The sequence below is a fragment of the Tinamus guttatus genome, unplaced genomic scaffold (genome assembly GCF_059628265.1).
Source record: "Tinamus guttatus ecotype Peru unplaced genomic scaffold, ASM5962826v1 Tinamus_guttatus_pri_ptg000051l, whole genome shotgun sequence".
Taxonomy (NCBI): domain Eukaryota; kingdom Metazoa; phylum Chordata; class Aves; order Tinamiformes; family Tinamidae; genus Tinamus; species Tinamus guttatus.
The window spans coordinates 1,099,285-1,112,911 of NW_028288585.1; the positions used below are offsets into that span (position 1 = coordinate 1,099,285).

General features: G+C 43.5%; 2 protein-coding genes across 2 annotated transcripts in view; one reads left to right on the forward strand and one right to left on the reverse strand.

The window, feature by feature from the left end:
* The window catches only part of ASRGL1 (asparaginase and isoaspartyl peptidase 1), a 449,509-nt gene that overhangs the window by 299,340 nt on the left and 136,542 nt on the right, over nucleotides 1–13,627 (forward strand). The gene's annotated exons all lie outside the window — the stretch shown is intronic.
* The window catches only part of SMAP1 (small ArfGAP 1), a 79,372-nt gene that overhangs the window by 53,829 nt on the left and 11,916 nt on the right, over nucleotides 1–13,627 (reverse strand). Inside the window, exons 2-3 of the mRNA XM_088539851.1 lie at nucleotides 5,815–5,948; nucleotides 2,103–2,188 (exon numbers count right to left, since the gene is read on the reverse strand). Coding sequence (XP_088395977.1) covers nucleotides 2,103–2,188; nucleotides 5,815–5,948 — 220 coding nt within the window. The remainder of the gene's footprint in view (nucleotides 1–2,102; nucleotides 2,189–5,814; nucleotides 5,949–13,627) is intronic.

Consider the following 13,627-nt stretch of genomic DNA (forward strand, 5'->3'; position numbering starts at 1 on the left):
GAAACAGGGCTACCCTGGAATCTGGAAAACCCTCTGGAAACTATGTATTCCAGAAGCAGAGCTCAAAGAAAAGAAGGAAACTAACAGAGTGAAAATCAGAAAGCACGGCTCAGAAAGCTAATGCTGACACACAAGCCCACCAAGATAGCCCTCAAAGGTAGCTTTTAGGCCAGAGCACCTTGCCAAGTGCAATGGAAGAATGAGAAATGCCAGAAAGGTCACTCTTGTGATTAAGAAGCAGAAGTGAGGTAGGAGACCTTAAGGAGATTGCTGGCAGGTCCCGCAGAGGATCCTCTGCCTCTATTCTACTACCTAAAAAGCAGAAATATCGTTATTATAATGCTACAGGAAATTAAACATTAATATAGGACAGTATGCACAGCTATCACTACACAGCTATATGTTTTCATAGCTCATCCAGAAGGATATGCAGAATATTGACAGTTTTCGCTATCAGAACGGCTTAGAGACACAGTGTTTGTACATCGACCCAAACTGAGGTCAAGCAAAAAGGAAAAGGCAAAACAGCCTGTATGACAGCAGCGTGTCACTGACACCGCTAGCTAAGCAGCCGCCAAAGTTGAGGGAGAATTGAAAATCAAAGCAGAAAATGCTGGCATCCTGCCATCTGGCACTACCTGTAGTAAGAGAACACATTAAGCATAAGGAATATATCAAGCTACCATTTAGAAATACAGAACTATTCAAGAGCTTATATAATTATCTGAAGGTGTACAGTATCAAAACCAGGATTGTTTTGGAAGTCTAAAATAAGCCTGAAGCAGCAAAAGTGTTGATTATCTCAGTTATTCATAAGATCTACTGAGTAAGAGAACTTACAAGACTTTTGGTCTTATCTGGCACCAAAAGCTTCAAGTAAAGCCTTGTTGCTTCTCCTGCACTATTAACAGTAAATGCAAATTAACCACAGCAAGTACAGAATATGCAGCTTAAAGATCAACTTCCCAACATGCTTACAATAAAGTTATATATGATAGCCTAAATAATGCAGCTCTGTTACTCCTGTTCTTATGCCTATCTTTTTTTGAATTCAAAGCTATCAAAATAGCAAAAAACGTAACTGTTTTGCTCAAGTGCCTTTCATAAGGAATGGCCTGGCATTTCTAAAGATCTCCTACATGTAACATACCAAGCACATTATCCAATAAATAGGTGAGCCAGGATCACTTTTGCATATGGAAGGAGACAGTTTAGATCCCGTTGTGACTAAGCCAGTTTATAGGCTCTATAGGCTCTACCACCTTGAGAACCAGGGAAAGATGCAGCTCTCTCCACTGTGAGAGTCAAACACCTACCTGCAGTTAAGAGTCCAGCAGAATTACACGAACCAAATGTCACCAGCAGAGCACAGTCACTGACTCAGGGGCTAATACATATCTAAATTAATGTCATTATGTATGACTCGCAGGATTGAGTACGCATGGAAGAGGTAATTCCTGAGGAAAGCCCTTCATCAGCGGAGGACAGTTTGTCCTCCAGCCCTCCCTTTCCAGGTACAAGGCAATGATTGCACAAACTCCAGCACAAACGACAGCTACCAGGCATCTTAGGTTTACGTAGACACTCCATGCTAATCATCTGTGCTCGCACAGCTCATAGAGCACGCATACCTAACACCCAGGAACTACAGAATACGCAACATCAAGAGGCAGAAATCCCTACTTCACTTGAATAAGGCCCAAATGCCGATTTTATGCTAACATTCAGCTCATTATTTCCTGTTCAAATGCTTCTAACTCGAGCTGGCAGTTATTCAAGATAAAGACAGAATATTCAAGGGTTCTCTGCTATCACTCCAAATTCCTACACATATCGAATTTATGAAGTCATCTCTTTTGATAGTAAAAATAAATGGGGTTTGCAAAAATCTCATTATGAAGTATATTTGTTACAGCTGAAGTCATTTACAACTTTTCTGAATCATTTCCAACTTCTACTGTTATTTCCCAGGACTCACATAACTGTATCAGTGAAACCATTAATAATATGATTTGCCAAATACAGCAGTTTCTTGAAACATTCATAACATTTAAATTACATCAAAGTCAGTTAAATATGAGAACTACACTGAAAAAGGATACTGATCTGTTTGAGGTCTTCGAAAGTTCTCCGGTAGATTAGCTTCATAGAGCAATCTGGCCTTGGTATTTCCCATTTCCTGCATGCACTAAGGAAAGATAGGGGAAAAAAAAAAAAAAAAAAAGCAGTTAGTTCATGACCATCAGTATTTTAAATGCTGAGAGAGTCAGAATACCAGAAATGTGCTTAAACGACACAAGGTGTTAAAGAATTTGGATGCCCTGGAATTATAGTATTTAAGAGCTGCTACTTCTCAAACTAATTCTATATATTAGCACATAAGCTACAACTGATGATTTCTCCCTGAAGTTTCATACTAATATACCATACCTTAAGTTCTACAAGTTCAAGTAAGGTACCTAGATTATTAAAAAGGTATAAATAATATGTTAGGTGTCTGCGAGTATACTAAGGCTGCCTACAATCTGCTCAATCTCATGAAGTGAAGCCAAACAAAAATCACATGCTCCTTAGAGCGAGTCATGGGGCTAGCGAGCACATTCAGTACCGTTTCTCCACCCAGAGTCACCCTGCATGATTCGAGGGAAAGGAGCGCAAGATAAACGAAATACCAGGTACTCTCAAATACACCTCCACCAAAAGAATCTTTCTTTGAAAATACCCCTGCACGTGCAGGAAAACTGCACGCAAAGTCACCCTCCCGGCCAGCTGAAGCTGCCCTCAGTCACTGGAGGGCGTGTTAAATCCGTGTGCGCGGGAGTGCTCCCGGCAGCAGCTCGGCTCCGAGGGGAAGCACTGCCCGGGGCGCCCCACGATGCTGCCCAGCACTGCCGGAAGCTTCTGCTCCAACCTTGGTGCGGACACAACAAACCTCCGGGTTCACATGGGCTTGTCAGGTGAGATCTTGGATGGAGGTGGCACAACTCCAAGATCTCTTGGTAGGAAGAGCTGTGCAGATTGCAAGAGGAATAGCGTCTGCAGATACTTAAAGAAAGGCCTTTTGAGTATCAGGGGTTATGGAGAACATACTAAATCTCATAAGCACAAGAGCAGGAGGAATGCGAAAAACTGGTCTCGTTTCAGCCTCTCTCATCTGCTCACAAATTGCATCTCAGCATTGACTCACATCCAGAGCTTCAACAGTTTCAAAGAGAGCAGAAAAGACCACGTTCCTACCTGCTTTCTGTACTGGTGAACAATTCTGCTGCTCCCAATTCTCAAAATATAAGAAGGAAAATCCCTGCACATGTTCCTGACCACCTGAAGCTCAAACACACCAATGCCAAAGAATTGTTCCACTCCTGAGCAGCAGCCTAAGCAGCATCCCTAAATTATGAAGAAGATGCCATGAACATCTTCCTTCTTCTGGGACAAAGATGACATGTCCTCCGTCAAGGTACACTCTAACAAGTCCAAGACAGGAGCCCTGATCATTATTCCAACTGAGAAATGTAGGGCAGCTGCTATGTGAAATCACGTCAACATCTAGAGCTGCCATACAGCTTAGGAGGACTCCTCTGACCAAGAGCAACTTCTGACTATAAGGCAACTTCTGGGTATTACAAAAACAAAGTAAAGATGACCCCTAAGCAGTATTGATGCTGAAAACAACAACACACAGGACCAGCCGCAGAGCAAAGAGCTTTCACTGTATTCAGGACATGACTTCATGGAGACACAAGGCCCCAGTGCACCCAAAATTCCAGATTGACTGATGTCAAGAGGATGTGGCCGAAAGCAAGGAGCAGGCTTCAGGCTGGAGCAGCCCTGGAAAACTCAGCGGCTGACACACCAAAACGGACAGATGGGTGCACTCCTCCTTACTTTCCCCTACTAGAAATGATCTACTACAAAACATTTAAGTTGGGGCATTCTCACACATACGAGTCCTTTCACAGGATCCCTGGCATTTGGTAGTAATATTAAAGAGCTGCAGCTCACATAAGCCTCAGTAAACCGGGGGAACTTGAATCAGGATCAGCTCCTGCTCTGCTCCCCTCAGAACAAGGAAACTGATTCTTCAAGCAGTGACGGGTTAACTCAAATCTCCACCTCTACGTAGCAGCCGTCACATTTATCAGAAAGTTACTCTATTGAACCAGAGCTCTTAACACGGGAACCAGCCCCAGGCTCCCCACGTAAAGTCTGCATTGTCACCACTTTGTTCAGCTACTTCAGCCTCTTGAAGCTTCTATTGAAAAAGTACTACACGGTTTAAATAGACTTCAGAGGCCAAAAAGCAGCAGGAGGAGGTAGGCGACCCTGTGGTGCATGGCTGAACTGTTGGCTCTGGCCATGCCCTAGGACAGTTCCTGAGCAGACCTGCCCTGAATCCCACCAGGGATCACACACGTGCCCGAGCAGGAGGTCCCTTAGCCCTGTCCTACAGAAGGACTTGCAGAGCCACCTCGTGTACAGCTCGACAAGCAGAGCAACCTCCCAGCTGGCGCCACAAGGCTTCTGAAGCTGGTGCTCTAGCAGCTTTTTACTAGTTTTATAGACTCACACACAGAACTATTAAATATATTTTCACATCAGAAGGCTTCCGGTCTGCCCGTGACTAAATCTGACGGAAGCGAGACAGCAAGATTACCACAGCAGGTTACAAAGCCTCATCTTTGCACTGCTCCAAGGTGCTGGCATCCACAGAGAGATTCTTGGACTACGCTGAAGTCTGAAAGCCAAACATTTACAGTCTCCTAGATCTGTTGGCTTACCAGAGTCCAACACACCACGTCACACGTTTCTTGCTGAATATTACACGTGCCTTTGATATCGTGCCACTGCCTGCGTGCTAAGGCACCCTTCACCAAATACTGCTCACTTTAATCTGCCGTGGGAGGTAGAAGCCAGATGTTTCGACATTTCATTTTCACTATATCAGTTATCAAATTACTTGCTCTTAAACATCATATTTTTCCTGTAATAAGGTGCACTGGGCTGTTCACTTCCAGTAGGAGTTACCTTCTGAAATTCTTGGTCCCTCCATTTTGGAGATATACATTGTGCACATCAAATCTATATGGATTTTGTCATGCAGCTTGCAAGATGAGAAAAGGGTATCAAATCCGTATTAGTCAAACACTATAAATACCATCTATAAATCCACTACAGTAACAGCATTTCCTCCATGGCTCAAGACTCTTCAGTCATCAGGAAAAGATATTATTCGCAGGTAATCACAACACAAAAATGAAACTTCTGTTATTTTGGACTGGAACAGGGGCACAAAGAAAATACACCGACAAGGTGACAGCTCACATGATGCTCCCTGGCTCCTGACAGTGTCCCAACATAAAACAGAGCAGAAAATTTGCATGCATTACATGCCCATGAGTTCAGCAAGAACACCTCAGATGTAGCCATTTGTAACTGAAATAGTAATAATGAGGTTGTTAGCACTATAAAGTGCTTAAAAATATTGCCATTAAAGCTGCTACTGTTTTTAAATAATTACTCAACTACATATACCATATGACTATTAAAACTGCATGGCCAGGTTAATCATTAAGATATGAGGAACACCCAAAATGCAAAATGAGTAAGTTAGTTAACATCTCCAGAAGTTGATCAAATCAATTTAAAGCAATTAACCCCAAACCCTTTTTTTTTCTTTTTTGAGTTTTAAAGTTTCATTTTATTCTTTCCAATTATCAAGCAATTAGAAGCAGACGTTTTTCTCTGACTACCTTGGCCAAGACAGATTGCTGAGCACATCCCTGCAATTTGAAAACATATTTTAAGATATTTTACCTGTATTTGCTCTGGTGTCCACTGATCCAAGTTGACAGATTTGACCCTTGATATATGGACTCCAAGATTTCGATGTATTCCAGCACATCTGATGCAAATAAAAACACCGGTGTTCCAAGAGGCCCATCTTGGACCTAAAGGGAATGCAGAAGTAAATGGGTTATATTTTCAAAATTCCATGTACTGGGATTTTTTTTATTTATATAATTATATTAATATGCAGGAATTATATTAATAAGCAGGAACACACAGTTGTAAATATGAACTCACATATTTTTCTAAGTGAGCAAATCACTGCTAACAATCTCCATAGTCAGCAATTTTATTTTTGGTTTCTATTTCTCACTAACATCACAAAATATTTGAGTTAGTTAGGTTAAGCTAGGAAGCCCAATAAGACTTTAAAGAGTTAGGTTACTAGCAGCAACAAGGTCTTGTTTTTTTACTAATCCTTATGTCTCCGTATGAGACGCAAACGGCAGCAGAACCCAGTAGAAGTTACCTCTTTCTCTGCAGTTAATAGCTTCACAAGACATACATCTGCACATACCTTGAAATTAAATGCTGTGCAATCTTATATTAACCTAACAAATCCTTTAGACTTATGCACACACAGACATCACAACAGTAGCAGCCAGGTCCTTAGGAAGGACTTCTACAGGAATCTGTAAAGCAAACTCATTAAAACAGCCAGGATTATGGCTGCAACAAAACAGGAGTATTTTCCGTACTCCCGATTCCCAAAACACAGCCTGAACTGCCGCTCACAGCCCCGGGAATTCTGTCTGCAGCCTCGGAGGGACCTGGGAGCCCTGCGGCTGCTCCTCAGCGGTGCCCCTGGCGACACGGGGCCCGAGAACGGTGGCCCCCGGCCCCCACGGCGACACTCCGCGAATGACGCGAAGTTACCGTGAGGCCTCCTGCGAAACGTCCTTCCTTATGCTGTTTTACTCCAGCTCTGAGCACCACCAAAGTTAAACGCACTGTTCCAAAGTCTATCTATTGCAGACAGTAAGCAGTTAAGACATGGAGCTGTAAATAATTAATTAACATCAGCAGCAGCGAAGCATGCTGAAGAGATGGGAAATTATTTGAGCAACTGTTTTCCCCCCATGTGATAGATGCAGATCTAATCTACCAATGCAATAGCAAGAAAGAGCTAAAATATCATACAAACACTTTTCTGGGGCCCTGAAAATAATTTCTGCCTCCTTACTGACACTAACAATCCTTAGAATAACTCCTAGGTGTAAATTTTGTTCATCTAAAGCACTAGAAAGAAACTAAGACTAGGTTTTTAGGTCACATTTAAAGAGTTTTAGACATGCAGTTAGACCTTCCAGCTTCTCATATTGCTGTGTTTTGAAGTTCAAATAGGAATTTTATTTGAATAATGAGCAGTAAGAGAAAGTGGACTCTCTTCCTTTGAATGCTATTCCAAGAGTAGTAGCATTTCAGAAGGAGCCTTTCCCTTACCAGGAGAAACACTGGCTCTAATCTGGGGAGACCTTTTGCTACTTCTCTTGTTCATCATCTCAAAGCCCCCACTCCGAACATCCACTGCTTGACCTTTCAGAGCAAAATGAAGACAATTGGCAGTTTTAGAAACAAGTGCTAGCCTTGTAAAACTGGTTTTCGGAGAACTAGAACTCTAACAGCCCCTTGCTGAAAGTTAATACATTATTTCAGAAACTGCACTTCTATGGAGAAAAACAAAAGCAAAACAAACAAACAAACAGCAACAAAAACAGGTAGGAGTCAGGTAAGCCCTAGCAGCAGAGCTGTTTGCCACGCATGTCTTAAGCAAAGGCTGGCCCCATCTCGATGACCTTTTTTTCCCCCCACACAAAAGCCAGAATATTTGTCTTGTTTTTATTTTTTGCAGATCTATAGTGGAGAAAGATCCCATTTTCCTATTCCCAGTATTTTAAGTTTTAGTGCTCAAGGCAGGAGCTTTTTGGGCCGCTTGTCTGAACACAGCAGCCTTTCAGCTAAAGCAGAACAACCCAAGAGAGAAGAATTCAGCTTAAGGCCAACACTCAAGCACTGAAGATCAAGGTCCTCAGCCTACACAACTGCTTACTACAGCCCAGGTAGCTCAGGAGCTAAAAGGAGCTAAAAGGGAAGGCAAGATATGGCTTGCCTGAAAGCTTGTCCAGCTTTTCCCCATCCTATAAATGCAAGGATGCAGCCTTGAAAGAGGGAAGCCCGTTTCAGTCAGGTTACTATAGGGCCGAAGAACTTCTGTAGTATCTATGTGTTGTCTATAGTTTTCTCCTATACCATATTTAAGTCTGCCTTAAGAAATGAGAAGGGACACTTTACTTTGTAATTTAGTATTTTGACTTAAAACTCCCTGTTAATAAAAACAAGGATCTTAACATCACTTGTGAACTAGTTGTTACTCTTCTGGAAAGGAAGAGTTCCTTATTTTCTCAGGAGCCCAAATTTCATTAATTTGCACTTAGTCCTGAAATAACTTAGGGAAATTAAATACACTTAAGCAATAAAGAAGCAAATTAAGCAGGAGAGTAACACTGATAAACCTGAGGCCAGACAAAAATAATGTTTACAAGCAATCTCTCTAGTTATTTCAGGTTAATGACAGTGTGCAATATTAAACACTTTAAAGAAAAAAAATGCATTAATTCATACAAGTCAATTACAGCTACAGAAAGCCGGTAGGCAAAAGAAGTTACAGAATAATATTTTTCCTGTGCAGGCACAAACCCCTGCCTGAATACCTAATAAACCAGCCTACGACTAAAGAGGACCACTCAGCTAATGTGCAAACTAGGAACAACTTCTGTTCATCACAAGTATTTACTTTAGGATTAACTTTAATTTAGCCTGCAAACCCTCCCAGGTCAGGTAAGTTGAACACAGTAACCAATTTAAGAAGCCACTGAGCCCAATTCTGCATGAAGTCAGGGTCTTTATTTATGTACGAATTTATTTGCGTACAGATTTTGCACCTAGTGAAGTACTCACGGGTTTCTCATGCTCAGCTCTAAAGAGACATAGTTTTTCAGCAACATTTAGAAGAACAAGCTAGCGTATCTAACAGACATATTTGGCTTCCGTGAAACATTAAAATGTAAAAGAGCCTTCATCAGAATTACTTAAAACACCCTCATGTCAGGGGTAAAGCTACCTTTTCTATCAGAAGCTGTAGTACACAGTGCAAGCAATCAGCCAGTACGAAGCATTTTGGCATAACTTTTAGCCCACTAGTGCTTTTCTCCTCTCAGCAGTCACCTGGGCACAAGCCTCCTGCGGGAGGAGCTTTCTGCAGTGCCGCCAGGCGCCCAAGCCGAGGTGCCCTTGGCAGGCCGCTCGCTGCACCGCGTCAGCGCCGCACGCTGCAAAAACAGACTTGTCTCCGCTTCTTCCGTCACTTCATGTGCGGGCAGACAGCAGTTCAGCTGCCTTTTTTCTCTTTTTTCACAGCCTCATTCATCTTTTACTGAAGCTACCATAAGGAAGAAGGTCCTTTTCAGAGCAGAGCAAGGCCCCGTGGCTGTTAGTCCGTTCCAGTGCGCTCCAGAAGCCCCGCGAGGCGCTGGGACCCCCCGCTCGCCCTACGGACACCGCGGGTGACCTGAGGGCAGACTGGTCCCTCCAAGGCAGGAGCTCTCGGTCCTCTAAACTCCTTCCGTTTCTCACTATTGTTTGTCTGCTGATCAGAGCTCCGCTTGCCTCTGAATTCCTACCCCGCAACTGCAGTACGGTCAGCGGTGAAACACGCACGGAGAGCTGCGAAGGCGGGTGCTGCCTAAGAGAAAACCCGTCAGGATGAGATCTCCCACATTCTTGGGAACACTTGGCAGCTTTCCATAGGATGATCTGAACCAGTAAACCATTTGAGTAGCCATTTAGATGAGCAACTAATACTAGGAAAAACATGGGATTTTATGCATATTTGGTGTTATTTTGCAGCTGTAAATCAGGTATCTTCTTAAAAAGCAAACAGTGATTAAGTTTTGATTGGAAATGAAAACAGAAAGCATGAGCTTTTTAGAGAAATAAGAGGAAGCATGTATTTGTTTCCTTCAGTGATATAGCTTCCCACAATATTCAAGAATCAAGATTAATTTATGGGTTATATGGAGAACAGCAAGTAATATTTCCCATTCCAGTGTCAGTTTTATAGTCAAGAATCCTAAGTCAAGAGAGCAGGAACCAGGATTCCATCAGATATGTGGAAACACAGCACTGGTTGACACACATGTAGGGTATTTAAGAAGTCCTTTCTCTCAGAGGACATGGAGGCTTCTAGAACAGCAGCGCAAAGCTGCAAGACTCATCGTTTCCAGGAATGTTAAAGTTTCAGGATTTCTAGATACACAAATTTAAAAAATAAACTGAAAGGAATTTTTCCAGTCATGGTAAAGCTTTCACATTGTTATAGTTATTGAACAAAATAAATATTTTCTCTATTTGCAAAGTATCTACAGCTGCCAAAGAACTGGTAACATCTCAAGAACAGATTTTAACTGTTTAAGGTCTAAGCAATAAACAGCTTCAAGTCAATTACATAAAACTCATGCATACATCCAAGCAGTCAATACAGTATGAAACAATGCTTTAAATCCCCTCTGAATTAGTCTGTATAAAAATTCTTTAACTGCTTTAAACACCCTCATCTTCTAAATACACAGCTCCTAGCTGAGTAACAAAGTAGGCAGAAGGATCACAGGCTACAGGTTATAGGAAAACTCTAGGGCAGGTGCAGCAGTACTTCCCACACAAACAAGTTATTAAAAAGAAAGTTGAAAATGGCAGAGTAAAATGAGGCAAAAGGAAACAGCAGCAATAGGATATGGCAGAAAGGGTGACTATTTTTCACCTCTGCATGTCACGGTGAACTCTCTGGACCATGTGCATAAACACAGCTTGGGGACAATGAAGTTGGACATTAAAAAAAAAATGAAAACAGTTTGTCAAAGCTTTAAATTTAATTAAGGTTTGTATTACAGAGACAGCTGAAGTTAGTCTCGGCTTTGCACCCTTGCAGTTACTAAGTAGTCATTCCCCAAGGAAAGGCAGTAGTTTTGTCACACACAAAGCTCTCTCGTGGATATGCACCTCGGGAGTCTGCAGCAAACTTATCTTGAGCCAGAATCTTTTTGGTATCTGCGAGGCCACAATTCTGCAGTTCTTCCTTCCCCAAACTCTTTGCCGTCTGAGGACGGAGCACGGTTCAGCCACTGCAACGCGCTGCCGATGCCGCGTTGGGCCGTCTGCGGCGGCCCGTTGGCCGGGCGGCGGGCTCCATCTCGCGGCGCAGGGATCAGCCGCCCGGAGCCGCGGGGAGCGGCGCTCCCGCTCTGCCGCCCGGCCGGCCCCGCTCGCCCACGGCGCGGGGAGCCCACAGGACCGCGCGCTCCACAGCGCTCGCAAGAAGCCGCAGCGAGGGATTTGCGGCAGTCAGCTCAAGGCACACAGGCCTCAAGGCCGAGGGAACTACGCAAGAACCACGGCTGGAAATCTTTACTGAAAAATAAAACACCCTTCGAAGGCGCTGAACTTTAGCCTTTTGAGAGTACTGACATGGGACTATCCACCTACCCTTTGATCCACAGAATTAATTTCTGATTAAAAGGTATAAATAGCCCAACGCAAGCTGGCGTGTCACCCCTGCACCCCACGTTAGCTTTGACATGTCTCAAAAGTGGGTCAAACTCCCTCACTCTGCCTCCCCCGGCCAAGACTGGGAGACCTGCAAGCACAGTCTGCCTATGCTCTTCAGAGGTGACATTTTAACAACACAGCAAAACGCTGTTATAAGCAAAGGCAACAAAAAGCTGCAACTCAAACAGATTTCTATAAATGCATTAGAATTTCTTCTAACTGGCTTACTAAGCCTGTATTTTAATAATTAAAAAAAAATCCAAAATAAATTTTAAAAAGCTTTAAAGAAACATATAGCTCCTGCATCCCTGTTCCAGGGGTTGTATGCGGCCTTTGCTAGAATGGGAATGGGATTTTAGTGACACGAATGGGAAATTAGTGACATAAATGAGCATTTAGTTACATGAGTAAGGTGCAGAATTAAGTACTACTAACTCAGCAGGCTCACTTGATAACTACTTAAAGTTTAAATACAAATAAGCAAGGATTTAGAAGTAGTCACAGCTACAATTTACAGAACATACTCGAGTAGTGTGTCATGCCAAACATCAGAAATTTCTTGTGTAAGGGTTTTCAATAAGGAATATTAAAAATATGTACTTTAAGTGTGAGAGCTGGATAGAGATGCTGGACACAGACAGGAAAAAGAATTCAGTTTATCCTCAAGATGAATAGCCTTTTGCTTCCATCAAACATATACCAGCATAGGAAATCTTGTAATGCATACTGCAATCCCATCACAAAATGAAAGGACTGGAAAGCATCCGGACCCGCCGAGCAGGGGGAACAGGATCACGATGGACCTGGAGAAGCCAGAGAGCAGCTCCTGCTCGGGGGCTGCGAGTCACCCGCCAGCCGCAGGCCTGGCCACCAAAGGCAGACGCGCAGGGTGCCCCTGGTCAATGCATCGTGTATCAACAGGAAAGCTTCTGGAGCTGGTCTTGACTCCGGGTTTTCCCTTGCAAGGAAGTAACAAGGAACAGCTGACAGGCTTCCTCTCTCCAAGTGTATTTTTTTAAAACAATTTAAAATGGACTTTCCTGTGTATAAATGAAAACAAATTGGAGGAATAATAAGGAAAGTCTTAAAATGGTAAATTGATATCTAAGTCTTAAATATCACTGATAAAAAAAAAATCTATGCTACTCTATTGAGGTGTATAGCAAGACCCCCACCATGGAGCCAGGCACAGCAGAGAGGTTACATGAAGAATCTGCTGTGCAAAGTCTTCAGTCTGCAATAGAAATTTTCCCCTCCTGTGGATTTCTCTGCAGTTAACCATGACAAAAAAAACCCTAAGAAATACGACAAGATTTGTTTGCAAGTCCAGCTTACAACAGAACCTGCTTGCCATAAAGCAACAACAAGAAGGAAAAGTTCCCTTCCTCACCAGGGTACATATCCAGCAGCTACATTCACTGAAGCTCCCTTCACCACCTCTGCTGTCCAGCTATACACGGGCAGCCTGCCAGCCCCCGCCTGAATTCCCTGTCCTTCCTCCCGCCAAATTCCATGTCTGGCTGCAGAAAGAGCTTGGAATCACACAAGATACTGGCTCGAACTTCCTGGCCTGCCCGCCTCATGCACGCACTGGCTGCCTTCTCTCACATGCCCTGCAAGTAAACAGCCTGGAATAGGTGCACTTTTATGTGACACCTTCTGCTCTTACCTACGGTCTGTTCTCCTGCACCGGCAACTGGTGCGTTGCTGTTCCCAAGTGCAGGAATGCTTATTATGTAAATGCAGCTCCAGTCTTGGCTGATCCCCGAGTATAACTGAAACAGAACTGCTACCCTTTCCCACGCATGAAAGCTCAACGCAAGATTATGGAAAGGAGCAGGTTGAAGGGAGTAGCATCAAGCCCTTTCCTGCTTTAAACTACAGCAGGATGGACTCCAGGAGGGGATCACACGCCAGCTGCACCACACTCTGCTGCTGTTTCTTCCCAAGCCCTAGCAAGGGGCTCATGCCCCGCAGTGCCCATAGCACTGGGGCTGCACTGTCCACAGGAGTTGCACATCTCACACAACACGTGCGTCTCAGGGCTCAGCTACTAGTGTCGATCTTCCAAAGCTCAAGGGTGGAAGGGCCCTTTAAAGATCATCTAGTCCAACAGACATCTACAGCACATTGCCCATGACCCTGTCTACCCCTCTAGGCAACCTGCCCCTGTGCTCAA